The 22,366-nt window shown below is 38.0% G+C and overlaps 1 protein-coding gene across 4 annotated transcripts in view; it reads left to right on the forward strand.

Moving 5' to 3' along the window:
* Positions 1–22,366, forward strand: part of thada (THADA armadillo repeat containing) — a 112,935-nt gene that overhangs the window by 21,319 nt on the left and 69,250 nt on the right. For all 4 annotated transcript variants that reach the window (XM_084093712.1, XM_084093713.1, XM_084093714.1 and 1 more), the window contains 5 exons: positions 2,886–2,995; positions 11,101–11,233; positions 13,736–13,858; positions 13,961–14,083; positions 17,468–17,559. In XM_084093712.1, coding sequence (XP_083949838.1) covers positions 2,886–2,995; positions 11,101–11,233; positions 13,736–13,858; positions 13,961–14,083; positions 17,468–17,559 — 581 coding nt within the window. The remainder of the gene's footprint in view (positions 1–2,885; positions 2,996–11,100; positions 11,234–13,735; positions 13,859–13,960; positions 14,084–17,467; positions 17,560–22,366) is intronic.

Below are 22,366 nucleotides of genomic sequence, written 5' to 3' on the forward strand. Positions count from 1 at the left end.
GGCTCAACCTTAAGTTTATCAAGCGACTAGAATACTTTTTGTGTGCAAAAAAACAACAAAAATAGCGACTTTATTCAACTAATCATTTTCTTCCGTGTGGGCCTCTGAGTTCACGAGAGCACCACGACGCATGCGTGAGAACTGAGATGATGACGCAGATATTTGACGCAGATAACTATGTATTCTGGTTTGAATAAGTAAGGTTGGTTAAACAAATTCAAGTCTTCATCTACGTCGAAATCTGCGGACATATTTACGAAGACAGTTTTATGTACAGCGCACATCTTCCTCTGCTTGTAAACAGACAGTGTAGCGCTTCCGGCTATGTCAAGACGTCATCTTCGTCATCTTCTCAGTTCTTGCGTCGTGAACTCACGTTTGATTGCACTGTCTGTGGTATTTCATTGTATTTCTTTTCTTTCTCAATAGTTATTTAACCAGAATTTCAGTTATTGGAATCAAGACCAACAACATTAGACCTCGTTAACCCCTCTTAGTGTTAGACATGCAGGAAAAGCTGCTATTTAGGTCACTGACCCTGACAGTAATTAGCTGGTCCTGTTGGGAAATTTCTCGGTGCACGTGGAGCGTAAGCAAAGTTTGGTGGTGGTGGTTTTGGGGTTGGGTGGGGGAGGGGGATTTGCGGGTGAAGTTGCAAATAGGAAGTGTCTGGCTAAATAAAGTCGTTTAGAGTAAACAGTTGCTCCTTAACTACTGTTTTGTTGAGCTATTTTGTTGATTTGGGAGCAGAGGCTGACATGTACAGTACAGTATCTATTTTACCAAGCTTATTTGTTAGCAGGAATGTTTGCCATTCGGAAATAAAATGAGGGGGCTATTTGGATTGTGGTAAAAAAAATACAACTGAGTATTTATTGCATGCAACTTTGTTGCAATCCTGGTGTGTTTGGGATCGTTATCATTGTGGATAATAATGTTGTTTCCCCTGCCGTGCTTAAAGGATTAGTTCACTTTTAAAAAAACTTTTGCTGATAATTTACTCACCCCCATGTCATCCAAGATGTCCATGTCTTTCTTTCTTCAGTCGAAAAGAAATTAAGGTTTTTGATGAAAACATTTCTCCATATAATGGACTTCAATGGGCCCCAAACGGTTCAAGGTCCAAATGACAGTTTCAGTGCAGCTTCAAAGGGCTTTAAACGATACCAGACGATGAATAAGGGTCTTATCTAGCGAAACGATCGGTCATTTCAAAAATAAATAAAAAAGTTTAAGTTTTATAAGCACAAATGCTCACCTTGCTCTGTTCTCTGATGCACGTTCGTGACGTCATGTAATACACAATTACGTTGAAAAGGTCACGCTTTTCTGTCCTGACGAAAATTTTCTTTTAGGCTTTTTAATATTAAAACACCCAGGATACGCACACGAAATGGGCATTTTAAACGATAAACTGACACAAAGACATTTGAATATGTGTATATGGTCCTCCTTCCGCACATTTGTAAAAACTGACTCGGTACTTCCGCCTACATCAAGCGTGACCTTTTCAACGTAATTGCGTATTACGTGACGTCACGAACGCGCATCACAGAACAGAGCAAGGCGAGCATTTGTGCTTATAAAACTTAAATTTTTGTATTTATTTTTTAAATGACCGATCGTTTCGCTAGATAAGACCCTTATTCATCGTCTGGTATCGTTTAAAGCCCTTTGAAGCTGCACTGAAACTGTCATTTGGACCTTGAACCGTTTGGGGCCCATTGAAGTCCATTATATGGAGAAAAATCCTGGAATGTTTTCATCAAAAACCTTAATTTCTTTTCGACTGAAGAAAGAAAGACATGGACATCTTGGATGACATGGGGGTGAGTAAATTATCAGCAAAAGTTTTTTTAAAAGTGAACTAATCCTTTAACGATTGCACCACGATTGCATTTGGCATTAAATCACTCCAGTTTCTCCTATGAACACACCTGACACCATCCAATGCTAGGTTGTTTTGACTTGTTGGACTGCAGAACATTTCTCCAATCTTCCACACTTCAGTCCATATGTTCTTTGGCAAATGCAAGGTGTTTTTTTTGCAGTAGATACAACTAATAAATGGTTTCTTTACTGGTACACAACCTCAATCCAGCCTCTTGTAGCTGTTGGATAAAGTTCAAAATGAAATGGGAGGTTCCTCAAAATCTCATCCAGGTCTATAGAAGCTGTTTTGAGGTGGTCCCACATTCAGTTTATTTTCATCCTCCTGTCAAAACTCCCTGGTCTTCCCTGACCAGCCACAGCACTTTCATTCTGCATGGTAGTGGTGTCACTGTGCTTTGTGGACTTTGTGACCATTCACATCTTGCATGTGAGCAATATCCAAAAACGATCGATCAGATTTAGCCATTTCAATAATATGGTTGCAGGAACAGCTCCTTCCAAAATAACATCTAATATTATAGCTAATACTGGCCACATAGTGATTTATTGAATTAAAGACTGGGAATAATGACTGCAAGCTTGGTATGTGTCATTGCATCATGTCAAATGAAACACATACATTAGTTTTATACTCAAAGCACAACTTCACATCATGCATACAAAATAGGAAAAAAAAATTTTATAAGTTTGAAGTGAAAAGAAGGGAATTTTCCTAGGTCGGGCATCACTTTTGGCCACTGCTGTATATGTAATGTCATTGCATTCTAAATACATAGACATTAATATGGAGTTAAGTGAATGCCTGAGTGAAGTGTTTTGAACCCATAAGAATACAAGTTGGACCAGTCCATCTAGATTTTATTTTTGATGTCTACTAAATTTTATTTTGGCGGTATGCACTAAATGAAAACTTTTTAATTTGAGTGTAAACTTTTTAATTTGAAGTGTCTTCACATATCCATTTTGTCAATCTGTCTGTCTGTTTCTCTCAGGTGGAAGGTGTGGGGAAGTACTTTCGGGAGCAGCTGCTGCAGTCTCGTCACAGGGGGGCGTTTGAACTGGCCTATGTGGGATTTGTTCGGCTCACTGAGATGCTTTGCAGGTGAGAGATCAAACTCTATCAGATTGCTTGACTGACCCCAACAATTATATAATAATGATGAAAACGCACATACTGACTTGTCAACTTGCCGTCCAGTAAAATAGCTCCCTTGTCATTACACAAATTCAAGATGTTTTCAGCCCAAAGGCCTCAGACACCTAAGTGTGCATCTTTAGATGAGGGAGTCATGAGGACTGCTACACCAGAGCCTCTAATGTTGTGCTTGGCAACCACGTTTCATACCTGAATGAGTCCAGCCCCCTCCATCCCTGCTACCTCTCAGCTGCTGGATGAAAAACAAGCTTCAAATAATCAGGAAGTTTGAAAACTTTTAACATCTGGAAATGTGAGATTTAATGAGCTTTGGAATGTGGCCACTGCGCAGAAGTTAAGGAAATTGACTCGCTCGCTTTTACAACAGTGACATGAATAGAACATTAGATCGGTTCTGCTGTTGTGGAGTTGCTGAGGGAGCCTCTTGTAAATTTAATTAACCTCTGCAGTTCTCTTTTTTTGTTTCCATGAAATAAAAACAGTCATAGTGTTGCTATCGTTAATTAAAACAAAAACTATTAAAGGAACACTCCACCGTTTTTTAAAATAGGGCTTATTCACCTTCTTTCCTACATTTAGATAGGTGGGCAAATGCATTTTTGTCTCAGTGCATGCGTTGTTTTAGTTTGACAGGGTTGGCGCTAGCTTAGCTTAGCTAAATGAATGGAATCCTCTGTTGCCAGCTAGCATGTCCTGAGTAAAAGTGATAAAAAACCCACCTAATTACTTCTTGTGGCCTGCGTATTCACAACGAATACAAATAGCGATGCAGATTAACACTAGGCGATTTCCCAGGCAGATATTGACTTGGGACTATATTAGGGGAAAGCACAGGCGAAGCACTGCTACTTGGGCGCAGAGATATCACGCAACACATGAAATCCCACGACTTCCGTCAGCATACCGGCGTGAATAGTAGCTGGCTATTTTTCCTACAGTACATGAATGGCAATGAACAATTTTGTGAGAGACGAAGAGGGTGACTTCTCAGACAGTCAAGAGCCAGAGCCAGAACTATACCTGAGTTTTCAGAAGAGGAGCTGCGCGCTTTGGAAATAGAATGACAGGAGGAGGAGGTTGCGATCGCTCAACAGCCTGAGGACGTGAGGATGAGAGCCAACACTGGTGGACTGGTGGTGTGAATGTGGGGGGAATATGCCAATCTATCCCGACTGAAATAGTGTCTGTGCTGTGGAGAGTGGGACAAGTTACTGCCATCGATGACCAGGCTCAGCGCGTCAGATCAAGATGAGCGTGCCCGCAGTTGTCACAGCTACCGAGGATTTCATGGCGTTGATCCATCCTGCAGTAACTTTTACTCTATTTTTTTTCCCGGTGTGATAAAGTGAACTGGAAAAAAAGCCCCACGCCGAATGGACCAAATGGACAACTGTCCACAGAGTAAGTGATTATTTTAAACATGACGCATGTATAGATCGACCCATATTATACCTGTATTCACATTCACATATTATACCACATATTCACATTTCATGTGTTGCGTGATATCTCTGCGCCTAAGTAGCAGTGCTTCGCCTAAGCAGCAGTGCTTCGCCTGTGCTTCCCCCTAATATAGTCCCAAGTCAATATCTGCCTAGGAAATCGCCTAGTGTTAATCTGCATCGCTATTTGTACTCGTGAATATGCAGGCCACAAGAAGTAATTAGGTGGGGTTTTTAAAAAAATTTTTTTATCACTTTTACTCAGGCCATGCTAGCTGACAACAAAGGATTCCATTCATTGTGCTAAGCTAAGCTAGCGTCGACCCTGTCAAACTAAAACAACGCATGCACTGAGACAAAAATGCATTTGCCCACCTATCTAAATGTGGGAAAGGAGGTGAATAAGCCCTTTTTCAAAAAACGGTGGAGTGTTCCTTTAAAAATACATTGAAATAGCTCAAATAAATTAGAAATGTTACATTTATATTTTTGGTTTAGTTTGTTGCAGTATTACATAGTTCTGGCATGAAACTCTGAATGGTGCAGGCTAATAGGTCTTTAACTTATTGGTAGCAATCATGTCGTTATCTTCATAACACAGCTGATTGATTGCTGTTGCAGCAGGTGCCAAAGAGCTTACTGCTCAAACATTCAAATACTTGGCACTGTTTGCTGTTTCAGTCTGCAGTGCGCTTTCAGAACCCTCCCCCTTCCCCAACTCCACCTGTATAGATCTGCTACAGGGTTAAATCATGTCTGTTACATGTGTAGCAGCAGCAGCATGTCTTACATGCTCACAGCATATCTGTGAAGGTATTCGCAGTAGCAAGTCTCGGTACTTGCTCTGCAGTAGCATCAGTGTAGCAGATGTATTCCGCCAAGACCAAATACATTGACATTGTATTCATTCATTGTATGCATAAATACATACATGAATGGCAGCTCGTTCTCGACCATCACATATCATGTTTGAATTGCAAGATGATTTATTTATGCAGAAAATGATCTATTTCTAAATTAATGATTATTTAAAGATCTAATGATATATAATACCATGTCTAGGGATTTAAACAATAAAGAGAAAATAATAATCAAATGGGTTGATGAATGTTGATAAATAATGAACAAACTTAAAGAAAAAGAGTTGAAGCAAAAGACTTCTCTGGAGAACTACGTTCCACCAGAGGAAGAAGTACTGGTGAGCAGATTACTACAAACTTGTATACTCTCCACCCATAAATTGACATCTCTTGCCAATCACATTCTGATGAAAAGTGGAAGATAGGGCTGTAACAAATAGTAAGTAATAACAGTAAAAAGTAAATAATACTAAAATAAAACTCATAGCTGTTGTCTGGTCTATTAGAAGTGATAAAGTTATTAATATTGGATTTAAGCGCTGCATTTCGTTACAACTGATCATAGTATTCTGTAGGGATGGGAATTGATAAGATTTTATCAATATCAATGCCACTGACAATTCTGCTTATCAATACGATTCTTTTATCGATTCCTGGTAGCACTGTGTGGAAAAAAGTAGTAATATGCTTTTTTGGCAAAAAAACAAGTGGTTTTATTTGTTTTAAAGCTTACACTTGAATAATAAATAAGATTTACAAAATAAATAAATAAAATCTTCTGTAAACACAAGCATACAGGTCAGAAACTCTTCTTCCTAATATAGAATTAAAACTATTCTCTATAAAAACAGGGATGGAATAGTTATACATAATACAATGTTTTCGTAGAATATGCCTGTTATTTGTAAGACGCACGCCAGTGATATTTAACATTACATTACCCTGTTCAACGGAGGTTACGGTGCTGCTAGCTTGGGCAGTTGTACGCAGCGGATCAAAAACAAGGCATTCCTGCCCTGCAATTTAGTACCATGGGTAGATATGTTTATGTTGCTTGTATTTTGCACCCTTACACGAAATAACAGCCTTGCAGTTATTGCAAATGGCATCATTTTTGTCTTGTTTAGTAAAATAAAGCCAAGCTTTAGATCGTCTCTTCCACTCCGTAATTCCCTCCTTTGCTCAAATCGCTGCACAGATGCGTAGGACGCCGCGCTATGGTATGTGATATAGGACAAAAAGGACATTTGTGAGTTCACGGTCTGTATATATGGCTGGGACTCGGAGCAGGAGCATCAATAAGAGGACTCGTTAATGTCAAGGGCATACAATATCGATGGTTCATAAAACTTAGAAACTTCTCGAGTGGAACCGGTTTTCAATTCCCATCCCTAGTATTCTGTTACATCGGTTGGAAAGGGTGGTGGGTATTCAGGGTGTTGCCCTGCAGTTCAAAGACAAAGAGACTCACCTCAACGACAGAACCTTCTCAGTGAGCATTGGGAAGTTTTCTTCTTCGCCACATTTCTCCCATTTTAGCGACTTTACATTTGGCTTCCTATAAAGTGTAGAATTGATTTTAAAATTGAAGTTTTTGTGTACAAGGCTTTATCTGGTGTCGCACCAAAATACATTAGTGACCTTCTGATTCCTTACTCTCCCCAAAGAACACTTAGGTCTAGTAATCAGCTTCTCTTAACTGTCCCACATTTTCGCTGTAAAACTAAGGGTGGTCGGGCCTTCTCTTCTGCAGCACCTAAACTTTGGATCAGTTTGCCTATAAATGTGAGGTTTGCTCCTTCACTAGCCAGTTTTAAATCGGCTCGTAAATCTTATTTGTACTCTCTGGCTTTTGATTAGGAGTAGTTTAAGAGTTTTATGTTGACGTTTTCTAATTGTATTTTATTTAATGTGTTTATACGTACGCTGCATGTTTTCCTTTAATGATTTCTTTTTATATGCTCAACGTTTTGTTGTACAGCACTTAGGCGCAACTCTGTTGCTTTTAAATGTGCTATAGAAATTTGACTTAATTTTGACTTGATAAAAAAACAATATATATATATATATATATATATATATATATATATATATACACTCACCTAAAGGATTATTAGGAACACCTGTTCAATTTCTCATTAATGCAATTATTTAATCAACCAATCACATGGCAGTTGCTTCAATGCATTTAGGGGTGTGGTCCTGGTCAAGACAGTCTCCTGAACTCCAAACTGAATGTCAGAATGGGAAAGAAAGGTGATTTAAGCAATTTTGAGCGTGGCATGGTTGTTGGTGCCAGACGGGCCGGTCTGCGCACAACCATTTCTAGGGTTTACAAAGAATGGTGTGAAAAGGGAAAAACATCCAGTATGCGGCAGTCCTGTGGGCGAAAATGCCTTGTTGATGCTAGAGGTCATAGGAGAATGGGCCGACTGATTCAAGCTGATAGAAGAGCAACTTTGACTGAAATAACCACTCGTTACAACCGAGGTATGCAGCAAAGCATTTGTGAAGCCACAACACGCACAACCTTGAGGCGGATGGGCTACAACAGCAGAAGACCCCACCGGGTACCACTCATCTCCACTACAAATAGGAAAAAGAGGCTACAATTTGCACAAGCTCACCAAAATTGGACCGTTGAAGACTGGAAAAATGTTGCCTGGTCTGATGAGTCTCGATTTCTGTTGAGACATTCAGATGGTAGAGTCAGAATTTGGCGTAAACAGAATGAGAACATGGATCCATCATGCCTTGTTACCACTGTGCAGGCTGGTGGTGGTGGTGTAATGGTGTGGGGGATGTTTTCTTGGCACACTTTAGGCCCCTTAGTGCCAATTGGGCATGCCACGGCCTACCTGAGCATTGTTTCTGACCATGTCCATCCCTTTATGACCACCATGTACCCATCCTCTGATGGCTACTTCCAGCAGGATAATGCACCATGTCACAAAGCTCGAATCATTTCAAATTGGTTTCTTGAACATGACAATGAGTTCACTGTACTAAAATGGCCCCCACAGTCACCAGATCTCAACCCAATAGAGCATCTTTGGGATGTGGTGGAACGGGAGCTTCGTGCCCTGGATGTGCATCCAACAAATCTCCATCAACTGGAAGATGCTATCCTATCAATATGGGCCAACATTTCTAAAGAATGCTTTCAGCACCTTGTTGAATCAATGCCACGTAGAATTAAGGCAGTTCTGAAGGCGAAAGGGGGTCAAACACAGTATTAGTATGGTGTTCCTAATAATCCTTTAGGTGAGTATGTGTGTATATATATATATATATATATATATATATATATATATATATATATATATATATATATATATATATATATACATATATACATATACATATATATATATATACACATACATACATACATACACACATATATATATATATACAATACATATATATACATATACATACATATACATACATATATATATATATACATATATATATACATATATATATATATATATATATATATATATATATATATATATATATATATATATATATATATATATATATACATATACATATACATATACATATACATATATATATATATATATATATATATATATATATATATATATATATATACATACATACATACATGCATACTCAGTTTGGTTATAAAAGGGAGTGTTCTCGGTTGACAATAACATAAGTGACTCCCTTACATTATCAAGATGTACAACTTAAATTTGAAAGCATGTTCGGTTATTGTGTGCTATATAAATCTCAACAACTATTTTTTTGCTCTTCACAAGTTTGTCTTTGCTGTTAATTGCTATGTTAAAAGTGTTCTCAATCTCTCCAGGTTATGAGAAATGGTGGAACATAGGTGTATTGTGGGCTTTTAAGTGGGCAGAGGAGAAAGTAAAAAACTGAACTGGATTAAACTGGAGAGTTTTTGGGCTGGATATCTAAGAATGTAAGAATCACAAACTAGAATTGAAGTTGAATCCATGTTGTTCACAATTCATTGTATTTCTTATTGTGACTTATTTCAAAGTGAAACAGGATAATGAGTAAAAATGGATGAAACTTATTCATAAGGAATTGATTGATTGGAAAGTGGGTATTACATACCATAATTAAGCCAGACCCGTTTAGTAAATATGTTTATGCATAGCCATTGAGACGTTGTGCTAAAGTGGGTGATTTGGGTTTAAGCCTGGTTTGTCTCTTTTCCCTATTATTTCCTGTAATTTTTCTGGCATCCCTATCAATAAGGTGCAAAACACCCAAAAATGTGCGTGCAAACATATGATTAGTCCTGAGATGCCAACTTTTCTTGAAATCCCTGAGGAAGCAATAGTGTGTGTGTTTGTGGTGGATCGGCCTGTATTAACAGTTGTGTCTGTATTGAGTCTCAGAGGTGCTTCTAGAGAAAAAGCATTGCTGTGTGATTACACGCCTCCACCGGCAACCGCTATGCCCGTTACGAGGTGTTGATTGTAGGGCGTTCATCGGCTGCCTTTTGAAGGTATCGCCTTGTGTTTGGGGTAGTGTATTACTGAGTGAGGTGTGTGTGTATGCGTGGGCGCTTGCTGTGTGGTTTGGATTGTTTGATCTGGCCTGCTCGGTCCAGCGCGTCTGGTATAACGGTACTTTTCATAACGAGAGCCTCGCATTTTTCTCCGCTCTCAAAGTGGGCGTTCTGCACACGCTTGGGCAGCTCCTGCTATGTGTTTGTGTGTGTGTATTCATCCGAGGTTTGCAGTGTAATTACAGTGCTTGCTTAGGCAAGCATCTCTATTATTATTGCTCATACTTTGGAATAGGGATTTGAATAAACTCTTAACCTGAAGTATTGAACTTTGTTGTGTATCTCGTCCCATTCTGTTTGTGCTACAGACATGAATGATTCCTCAAATCATGCAGCTTTTTAAGATTTATTTTCTTAATCACAGCCTTGTGAATAAGAAATCGGCTGAAAAATCATTTTACTGTAGCATTTGCTTTAGTCACTTTCAAAAGTTTGAAGTTAGTAATATTTTTTATTTTTTTTATGTCACGTGATCTTTCAGAAATCATTTTAATATTCTGATTTGGTGCTTAGGAAACATTTCTTATAATTATCAATATTATGTTGTGCTGCTTTGTTTTTGTGTAAACTGTGATGCAATTTTTCAGGATTCTTTGAATAGAACGTTCATAAGAACAGAATTTATTTGAAATAGAAATGTTTTGTAAGATTTTATATATCTTTACTGTCACTTTTGATCAATTGAATGCATCCATGAATAAACTTTTTTTGTTTTTTTTTCCAAACTTTTGAACGGTAGTGTATATCCCAGGGCTAATAGGACCTAAAAGTGATGTGTAATTCTCATACTGTTGTATCTGAAAGTGTCATATGCTCCTACACTGGATCTTGACAACAACAGAGTCCACAAAGAATCAATATTTATCTTCACAACTTTTCTGCTCTAATGTAACTTGGCTCTAGCTTGACGTTTTCCTCAAATGACTGTTCAAATTCTCTTTTATAGTCTCTGCTTTATCACATTTGGATGTGATTTGATTTTCAGATTGATTTGAAAATCATGGATAATTTCACATCTGAGAATAAGTAAACAAAAATGTCTTAGAGAAACTGGGAACCACATAAACTTGGAGGACCACAGTCATGGGAGCCAATGTCTTGTTCATAATTCCACAACAAGCTATTATGTGGGTTTGTCTGTAATCTGTGTGTGTGTGTGTGTGTGTCTGTCAGGAGTGGGAGTGCTACACTCCAGCAGCTGCCAGCACATTGGCTGAAGGAGGTTCTTGAGGAAGTAAAATCCAGTGACCCCTCCTCTAAACTGTGTGCGACCCGCCGCAGTGCAGGAATACCGTTCTATATCCAGGTTAGTACTCTATGTACAGCAATGACCAATTTCTTCCCCAAAAATGAACACCTTACATTCCCAATAAATACATAGTTTTTTTTTTTTCTTTTTTTTTTTTAAATAAAAAAATTGATAAAAATAAATAAATAAAATTATACATTTTTACCCTAGTTATTTACTAAATGGATGTTATTGATTTTGTGAACAATTTATCCATGCATACTCTAAACAATTATTTGTATATAAATAACTTGTATCCTGTCCTATGCAAAGCATGCTAGGAAGTACAATCAACTACCCAATTTACAAAGTTATCAAGACAACTTAATTTAAAAAAATAATTAAATTAACTCAGAAATTTGTTTAAATTATAAACAATATTACGTTAATGTAATGAATATTATAATGTCATCTAAACTAAAAAAATAAAAAAAGTTTTGAGTTGTGATTACAGGTCCCCTGAATTGCTTTTTAGATTGTATGTTTAATAAAGTGGACAGTGAAACTAGGTGCACCTATCTATTCAACTGCTCGTTAACACAATCAATCAATTACATAGCAGCAACTTGTTGCATTTAGCCATGTAGACATGGTCAAGACGATCTGCTGAAGTTAAGACTGAGCATCAGAATAAGAAAGTAAGGTGATTTAAGTGACTTTGAACGTGCCATGGTTGTTGGTGCCAGACGGGCTGTCAGAGTATTTCAGAAACTGCTGATCTACTGGGATTTTCACGCACAGTTCACAGAGAATGATTAGAAAAAGAGGAACTATCCAGTGAGCGTCAGTTCTGTGGGCAAAAATGCCTTGTTGATGCCAGAGGTCAGAGGAGAATTTCCAGACTGGTTCGAGCTGATAGAAAGGCAAAAGTAACTCAAATAACCACTCGTTTTAACCGAGGTCTGCAGAAGAGCATCTCTGAGCGCACAACACGTCAAACCTTGAAGCAAATAGACAACAACAGCAGAAGAACACACTGGGTGCCACTCCTGTCAGCTAAGAACAGGAAATTGAGGCTACACCAAGGGCTCACCAAAATTGGACAATAGAAGATTGGAAAAACGTTGCCTGGTCTCATGAGTCTCGATTCCTGCTGCAACATTCAGATGTTAGGATCAGAATTTGGCTTAAACACCATGAAAGCATGGATCCATCCTGCCTTGTATCAACGGTTCAGGCTGTGCTGGTGGTGTAATGATGTGGAGAATATTTTCTTGGCACACTTTGGTAAGCATTGTTTGAAATGCCACAGCTTACCTGAGTATTGTTGCTGACCATGTCCATACCTTTATGACCACAGTGTCCCCATCCTCTGATGGTTACTTCCAGCAGAATAATGCACCATGTCACAAAGATCAAATCATCTCAAACGGGTTTCTTGAATATGACAGTGAGTTAACTATAATCAAATGGCCTCCACAGTCTCCAGATCTCAATCCATTAGAGCACCTTTGGGATGTGGTGGAACTGGAGATTTGCATCATGAATGTGCAGCCAACAAATGTGCAGCAACTGCGTGATATGGTTTTGCAATAGGGACAAAAATCTCTGTGGAATGTTTCCAGAACCTTGTTGAATCTATGCCACAAAGAATTTAGGCAGTTTTGAAAGCGCCCAACATGGTACTAGCAAGGTGTACCTAATAAAGTGGTGAGTGCTGACGTAAAAGTTGCATGCATTCTGATAACCAGACTGGTTATACTGAGGTTGCATTGCAAAACATCAGACCTGTATCTGATTAAGAACCGCATATGGAAGTGGCCCAAATTGGATTCAAAAAGATCAGATTCCATATGGTTCACACTGGTCATGAACAAAACAGATCTGGGTCTTGTATGAGAAAAAATATTTGATTTGGGCCACTATTGCCTGCAGTCTGAGCATAGCCTAACATTTACCACTAATGTGTGTAAAGTTTTGATGTATAGCACCCTCAAAACATTTGTTCTTTTACAAATATGCAATAATTTGACAATCTCTGTAGATTTCACAGTTTCATTAGTTTTATCTGAACATCTGTGAATCGGTAATTGATTCCTTACAGTTTTTATGATGGAGATCTTCCCCAGTGGACAGTCCTCTGAAAGGTCAAAATAGCTGAATACTGAAGTCAAGGAAAAATGGGGTTTGGATCTGAAACGCAAGACAATGAGAGGGTTTTAGGGAAGAATAAGACAGAGAGATGATGGATAAACTCAACACCTTGGTATGAGCACACATTCCTGCGGTATGTCCCGGAAAAGGTGGTCTTCACACCCTTTGGCACAGGGACAAAAGAACTCCAGAGACTGTATTCGGTTACATACCGTGAGTCATTTTTCCACTGTCATGCTTTCATTCACTGTCCCAGTCTCATAGGAATTTGCTGTCTTAAATACAGCTTAAAGGATAGTTTATCCAAAAATGAAAATTCTGGCATTATTTACTGGCCCTCATGTCATTCCAAACCATGTCAAAGGTGTGGGAACTTGCCTGTTAATCTTCCATTGTAAGCGATAAGTGTAATACATCTCTGTGTAGGCCCTGCTGTCTTCTGAGCCTAAATCATCCAGCTGTGGACTCCTGAAGATGACCATGAGATCTCTGACGGCATTGGCAATGCCGCCTAATGATGGAGCTACTGAAAGCAGCACTGTGCCACAGGTGGACACACACACAAACTAGCTTTACTCTGAGAAAAATATGAATAGGATCAGACATATTAAATGGGTATTTTATTAATTGATTGTTTTCACGCACATACAGGTCCATGCTCTGAACATCCTGAGGGCTTTGTATCGAGATACGCGTCTGGGGGAGAACATTGTGCCGTTTGTGTCAGAGGGCATGCAAGCTGCTATCCTAGGTTTCACTTCTCCTGTGTGGGCCGTAAGTGTATAATAATAATTATCTTTTCTGATTTCCTGTCTATGTCATTTCCTTCACCAACAAAAAAGAAGTTCCATGGTTTTTTTGGACATTTTTGGTTAAAGGGGTCATGAACTGCATTATTTTATTATTTTATAATGTTTCCTGGGATGCACTTATATTGTTAATATGATATTTTACACCAAAAATGGTCATAATTTAGAAATAAAAGGCATTTTTCTGATATTAGCCTCTGATTTGAACGCTCTGTTTGAAGGGGCGTTTCTGCTGTGAGACTTCAGTGTAAACGCCCACTGCTGTGATTGGCTAACATCTTTGCATATGCAATAGCTAGTATTACATGTGGGATTCTCTCAAAAACTTTTAGCATGTTTTTACTGTTACAGTTCTCAAGGTTTACTAATCGTGAAAAGTGTTGATTATAGCATTATATTTAGATCTATAGCATCATATTTAGATTGTGGCACGAAAGGTTGCAGTGGATGAGCATTGTAGCCGATCACAGACATGTTGAGCGCATTAATGCAACTCGATTTCTGCACACTAACGAATGCTTTCATCAAAATGAACAGTGAAAACACAAAATAAATAAGAGGTTCATTGATTCTAACTGGAGTTTTGGCGAGAGTCTAGAACACTGGCGCTTTTTGATTGACAGTTTCAGCGATTGTAAAGGGTGCGTTCTTTGATCGCTTTCTATATATAATTTAATCAAAGTTTAAATAACAGATTATTTTCGACCTTACTGGTAACTGACAATAAACGATTTTGAGACACAAACATCTGACTGTAGGCCTACATGAATCATTACATACCAGAAATCACTGGTCACTGGTGATTTTGGTTAGACCATGTACACATAATCCGTACATATCAAATGATCTGTAATAAAGCAATAGTGACACAGTAAAAACTTTTTTACTTACATAAATGTGTTGCACCGTTCCTGTCGGATCTAATGTAGTAGGCACAGCATCGTTTTAAAATTTCAGGCTCTCTGCAAATCTAATGCAGCTACTGTGTTTTTCCACAACCTGGCACTGCACAACATTTTGCAGTCTTCAAAGGCATGTTTATTGCTTAGTTGCTCGATCCAATATTAGCGTCACGTCTGTTATTTACCTACTAACTACTTGTCGTGCTTGAATCAGTGGGCGGGGATACTGTACTTTAGGGTTTGTGATGTCACCAACCCGGTAATAAGCTCATTGTTGTTCCTACCAGCCGTTTTTTGTAGTCCTTAAAAAGCAATTTCTGTAAAAGAAAATATCTCTCTTTGCATTGAACTTTGAGCGTCGTAACTTTGCAGATGTTGTTTATGCTCAAACAGCAACATTACACACTAACTAAAGTTAAAAAAGTAAAATCATAATCAAGGACCCCTTTAATACAATGCTACTTTTTGAAGTGTCATGTAAATAACATGGTTTATGCATATGGTAGTAATTCAGTACCACAACATATATATTATAACCTTATCTGTTTCTACGATGATAACTAGACAAAATGTAGCATACTCCCTCTGAAGCAGTTGGATCGTAAAAAAAAAAAAGTAATTTGTTTGCAGTTGCCATTTGGTTTGATATTTTGTATCTAATATAATGACATTTGTTTAACTTTAACCATCCAGATGTACATACATACGCATGCATTGCACGCACTAAATATATTTCACTTTTTTATGAGAAGGCTTAAGGTATATAATTTCTTTATAAAGAGAATATTGTGTATGTAGTTATACACTAGGTATATAGAGTCACTTATCTCCTTTGCCTTTCTCACACTCATTTGTTCACTGTTTCTCACGTACACCACCCTGTCAGACCATAGAAGTTGCTGAGACACTGACAGGTTAATAATTAAAGTGAAAGAGAACACAAGGGACAGGGGCAGTACGTGCGTTCACACACACACACACACACACAGCTGTGCGGTGGTCCTGGCCGGTTGCCCTGGATTGCTTGCTTTGATCACCTCCACATGGGCGACTCGGCTCCTACAGGTCATGGTGGCGACAACTCTAGGTCACATTCCTTTGCTCTCCTCCCTCATACCTGTCTATCTGCCTTTACGTCTACATCTCTCCTCACTTCATTTTCTTATCAGTTCATTCCTTTCGAGTCCTTTTTCTCCTCCCATTTATTCCATATACTCTCAGGATGTCAAAAGATCTGCTTCTGTTGCCGTTTTCCCTCTTAATGGCAGAGCTCAAGCCCAAGCTCAAGCAGGCTTTACTGTGGAGAGTACAGTAAGCTTAATCCTTCCCACAATGCAGCAGTCAGATACAGAGAACACACAGTTTTCTTGTAGTCTGTGAGCAATGTTTCTTAAGCTGACATAAAAATGTGATCAAAGTTATGAGCTGGTAACACTGAGGTTTGAAGTTTGGTGTGTACAGCATTACTTTGGCCACATAAGAATGTGATTTGAAGGCCTTTTAGTGTTCTTAGAAATCAAGATGTCATCAGACCCTGCAAATCTGGCTTCCTATGACTGCGTGCCGTTGGCTTTGTTTTTCTTGTACACCCTTGAGCTGCAAGACCAATGTTTGCACTGTAATCGTCTCGAGGGCCATCATCATGTGTTCTGACTCACTACTTTCTCATGTCAAATACATGTCATGTATTAATCCCCCCTGAGGTCCATTTAAATGGATAGTTCACTCAAAAATGAAAATTCTGTCATCATTTGCTCACCCTCATGTTGTTCCAAAACTCTGTGCATTTCTCTCTTCTGCGGAATACAGAAGAAAATGAAGAACTTTGGAAGCCAAACAACATTGAAGCTCATTGACTTCCATTGTATGAACACACAAATCACTGAGACATTTTTCAGAATAATTTAATTTATGTGCTAAAAAAAAAAATTCTTAACAGATTTTGAACAACATAAGGGTGTGTAAATGAATTTCATATTTTTGGGTAAACTAACCATTTTCTTCAAAAGTGTTTTTGCATCAAAAACTGTCTAAATATATTTTTTTCCACTTTTTCCATTACTTTTTTTTTATCAAACAATTTCCTGAACAGTGATAGATGTGACCGCAGCTTAAAAACTATGTCACTTTAAATTTATGAGAGTTTTCATTTTTGGTATCAATTTAAGCCTCTTATGTAAGAAACAACTTCACAAGTAAAATAGGGAACAATAAGAAATTAAGTCTGTGCAGTATTAACCAATATTTTTGCTTAAAAAAAAAAAGGCCCCCATTTAAAGATGATCAAAGACATTAGACTATATAATTGTGACAGACTAATAAATCATTGCATAGACCTTAGACATTTTTAAGATTTCAAGCACCAATTTGTCAAAGGTCAAATGATAAATCTACATGGAAGGAAGGTTTGCTCTGACATCAGTTTCTCCATCCTGTCCTCTTTCTAGGTGAGGAACTCCTCGACTCTCCTGTTCAGCACTCTGATTACACGGATATTCGGGGTGAAGAAGGGAAAAGATGAGCACTCCAAAAAGAACAGGTGGGACTTCAGTTGTTTTATGTACCATTCACAACTACACACACAAAAAAAAAAAAATCAGAAGTTGAGAAAATTCTGAAACTTTTTAGCAAACAGTTCAGGTCTTTTTTTAAGTTTACTCAACTTATGGAAAAATTTGGTCTGCGTTTCAGTAAGCATATTAAAATAATTTCCATGATTCATAATTTATGCTTCAAAGATCAGTAAGTTATCATTTTGAATTTAAAATTATTATCAAAATGAGGAGTAATATTGTACATTATTAATGTGAAACATTCTTATTTTTGGCAGACCTTTCAACTGAACAATTAAAGTTTGCTCAACTTGTGTATCAGTTAGTTGCACAAACTCTGATGGTCATAGTTCCCTCTCTGCACCAAAACAATTGTGTAGGACTTAATATAGGGAACACTAATCATCCTAATAGTGACAAAACAAAACACACATATATTAATTTGAATTAAAAATAATTAATTTTGAATAATACAAATTTGCATGTGCTCATAAGTCTGCATGCTTTGACCAAAAACATAAATTATTCAAGTTCAAGGGATTATGGTTGATCAGTGATCAAACTGAACAAGCTCAGTAGCCTGTTAGTTTGACCCTCTGTACCAAACTTGACATCGCCAAAGTCAGTTGTCAATTGTCAAGTTCTTGCTGTTTAATATTTTTAAATATAAAAAAGTTGCTCATACTGAATGGCCTAAAAGTTAACTTAATTTAATGTTTTTGTATTTGCAGCTTTTTCCACATGAAATAGTTCAGTCAACTAAATATAAGATGTATTTTTACAGTGTACAGTCCCTACAAAAAAGCTTGTACTTTATTTTCAAACGAGAAGCAATGTAAAGTCAGGACTTCATTTTATCCTTTCAAAGTGGCTGTAACATTGCAGAAAGGAGCCAGGTTGTTGTAGAGGAAAGGTTGAAAAGAGAGATTTGTGACATCAACCGAATAGAAAAGGCGTTTCAGATGAAAAAGCCGGTTATTACATTATAATCAAATATTTTTTAAGACTTTTGATGCAAGGATCCATTGGGATACATTGTTTCGATTTAAGGCTTGTCACAGCGTTCACTTGGCGTGAATAGATCTTGTTGATGAGCAACAGTTCTGAATGACCCTGCTCTGTCAGGGGTTGTTCACTAGGGGTCACTGAAGCTCTATGCTTTTTCACCTTCAAATCTTTCATTCCACCCATTAATCTTTTCCGTATGTTGGCCTACGGTGCATGGACATCTTCCAGGCCCTTAAATGTTCTGGATGTTCCTCCTAACTCCCTTTTGGCCTTTGTTTGTTTGTGTTCTATCCTCATCCCACGTTTGTCCACCCTTGCAAAGACTTACTCTTTTGCTCACAGTTTCAACTCTTCCCTTTTGCTGATAACCTCAAACTCTGGAAAGGCATTTTAGTTGACACACAGGGGTTAACACTCTTCTGTGCGTGTTTATCTTTTCCTTGGTAGAGGGAATGCTAACAACATCTTGCCTCAACACGCACAAACGTTGACACACTTCTGGCACTCATTCACACCCTCTAGATTTCTGCCAGGTTGACCGTGACCTCTGACCCCTGGCCACCACAGAACGGGGCGGGTGGGCCGTGATGGGACCTCCTGCTGCAGAGACTGCTCTGCGTCAGCTCCCTAATCTCATCCAAACCAGTGGAGCGTGAGCTGTTGCAAGAATGTCCTGATGCATTCTGGGGTTGAACGCAGAGAGGTCACGGATGGAGTGAGGAATGACTAAACAGGAGTGGCACTGACCTCGTTGAAGAACAATAATGGCTCACTCATGAGATCATGGTTTGTTATGATTAATCGGCGTGCTGATTGGACTTAATTGGAAAATAGAGCAGGCCATAATGACACAACCCGGTGCGTTGGACACCTCACACTTCAAAGAGCCCATGTGGTCCCAGGTCAGCTGACCGCGGCATTTCACTCCAAGATTACCAACGGATTTTCTAAAGAGACGCTGAATCTTAAGAGGTCACTGAAACTCAGCAGAGCTTTGTCATAATCGTACTGAAATAACGCTGATTCTTCGATCTGGCTCCTGCTCTCTGAACACCCATAGTCAGGATTGTTTACTTTCAGGATAACAGCTCAATGTGTTTGTCTTTAGATTTATGTGTTTATGGCAGACATCTTGATCCTGCGGGTCACTCAACTGTTGCTTAATGTTATTTTGTTTATTGCCTCTTCCTGTGTGCGAGTGTTTTTTGTGAGTCTAGGGATTTGTGTGCTGACATACACTTATTAAACATTTTGACAGGCTGTTCTCTGTTATGACTTTTCGGGGACTTTTTGATTTACAATCTGTGTGTGTGTGTACTTTATAGGCTGTGTTCACAATAGCATACTATCATACTAATGATTTTTCTGCAGTGTACAATATGTATACTGGGCACAGTATGCAAATAATCTTTGTGTGTTACCCCAGAAAACTGCCTGCATTTTTCAAAATGCAAGGTGTGTCCCATCTCGCATACTTCTGTACTATTTTGTAGGGGTGGGCGGTACACCGGTGTCATAGTCATCACCGGTGTGACATTGCGCCACGACATGGATTTTCTAATACCGTCAATACCGTAATAAATCAATTATGTTCCTTGAACGGCTGCATTTACATTAGGGCTGTAGTCAACCAAAGAAATGCTTAGTCGACCAAAGTCCTGTCCTGCACAACGATTAGTCGACTAAAAAAAAAAAAAAAAAAAAAATAAAATAAAAAAAAGACGCGATGTTTTGCATTTTGATTGAACATTTATTAAACAATTGTCAGAGCATTTATAAAACAACAACGAAAAAACGTTTTTGTTTTTGTTTTATTGACACCTGTGATCCCCCGCGAAACGGTTCTCATTCGCGCTTGAATAAGGCCGGCGACACACTGGCTGCTGGCGTGAGAGTCTCAGCTGCGTTGGGTGTCTGTTTTTATTTCGGCTCCCATGTTAAAAGGTTGGAGTTTGCACACTGCCTGCGTGAGACACGCGTCTCAGGCGCGGCTCGAGCCACGCGGAAAACGCGTGCATGCTAGAACCGACGCCTGAGTGTTCCTGCAACAAGAGTGTTCTCTGGCTAGAGCGCAGAACAGCGGAGTTTGTATGAACCGAAGTGCATGCCTGAGCTTGTATTGCTGCTGTTGCTTTGACATTGTGGAAAATAGAATAAACAAAATGTATTAGACTTTTTACCCGTTATTATCAATCTAAATTAATCTCGTTTTTAATTTAGGCAAACTTAATTTCGTTTTTTCTTTATTTAAATTTCGTTTTTCTTTATTTAAATTTTGTTTTTTCTTTATTTAAATTTCGTTTTTCTTTATTTAAATTCCGTTTTTCTTTATTTAAATTTCATTTTTTCTGTATTTAAATTTCGTTTTTTTCTTTATTTAAATTTAGTTTTTCTTTATTTAAATTTCGTTTTTTCTTTATTTAAATTTAGTTTTTCTTTAGGCCTATTTAAATTTCGTTTTTCTTTATTTAAATTTCGTTTTTCTTTATTTAAATTTCATTTTTTCTGTATTTAAATTTCGTTTTTTTCTTTATTTAAATTTCGTTTTTCTTTATTTAAATCTACTCTTTACTGTGTCAGTAATTTGTTAGTCAGAAAAATATTAGACTACCTTAAAAGTATTGCTTAATTAACAGACTGTGTGCGTTTTATATCACTAGTGCAGTGTCCGTTCTCGGAGAATATAGCCGCCCTGCTCGCGTGAGGTGCGCCGCTTCCCGCTCGCGCTGTTCTGTAGTTTACTATTAATTCTGAACGTGTCGCGTCTCGCGTGTCTGTCTATATTGCACCAAATGCGACACTGCACTCCCTTGTGAAGTCGATTGGATGAACAGTTCTCGAAATAATCAAAATGCAAACGGACAGACAGACACATAGAGATTACTACCTATATTCCTTACTGAGCGCGAAGCAGCAGTGCAGCCACAGGTGCGGTTCCCGAGTGTTCTAGGTGGTGCGCTAAACTGTGGCGCTGTTACAAAATAGCCTAAATTAAAGCATTTAAAGTTGTGGATAAAACATAGGCTAATTATATTTAGAATACAGTAATATATAACTGCTTATAAAGGAATAAATATCAAGGAGTAAATCAATGAAAATTTCTTTATTGGTGAAAAAAAAAAGTTATACCGTGATATTATACCGTCACCGTTCAAAAGATGAAAAATACCGTGATATTAATTTTAGGTCATATCGCCCACCCCTACTATTTTGTAGTATTAGTAGTGCATTTAAAATGTTGCTTCTTTAAAGAAAAATGGCCAATACTTAAAAAAAGTAAATTGTTCTATTTAAAAGGAAATACTTTTCTAAATGTCATATACTAGATGGCAGAGAGCATTGTTACGTGTAAGTGCACAGTGTAAACTACTTACACTACACTACCATTCAAAAGTTTGAGCAAAAAAAAACAAAAAACATATATGACAGACACCAAACATTTGAACAGTAGTGTGATTTGGAACACAACTACTTTATACATCAGAATACAATGTGTGCAACACTGCATCTCATAGTGCAATGCCTTCGACTTGACTTTTCATGTAATATCAGACGTACGTTTTTAACATCTGCATTGACTCACCTTTGGCATTTTGATCAAATAATAACCGCACGGAAACATGCATAATGTTTTTACATAACATATTAAGCAACACATCATAATGAGGTCATGCTATATTGTTTTCACTGCTGTTTGAGATGTTTAGCATTGCATAAACTTTTCAGGTTCATTTCTTAAAAAAATAGTAGGCAGTGAACTGCACAGTAAGTAAAAACTCATTCCAT

Source organism: Abramis brama, assembly GCF_963993115.1.
Source record: "Abramis brama genome assembly, chromosome: 19".
Lineage (NCBI taxonomy): Eukaryota > Metazoa > Chordata > Actinopteri > Cypriniformes > Leuciscidae > Abramis > Abramis brama.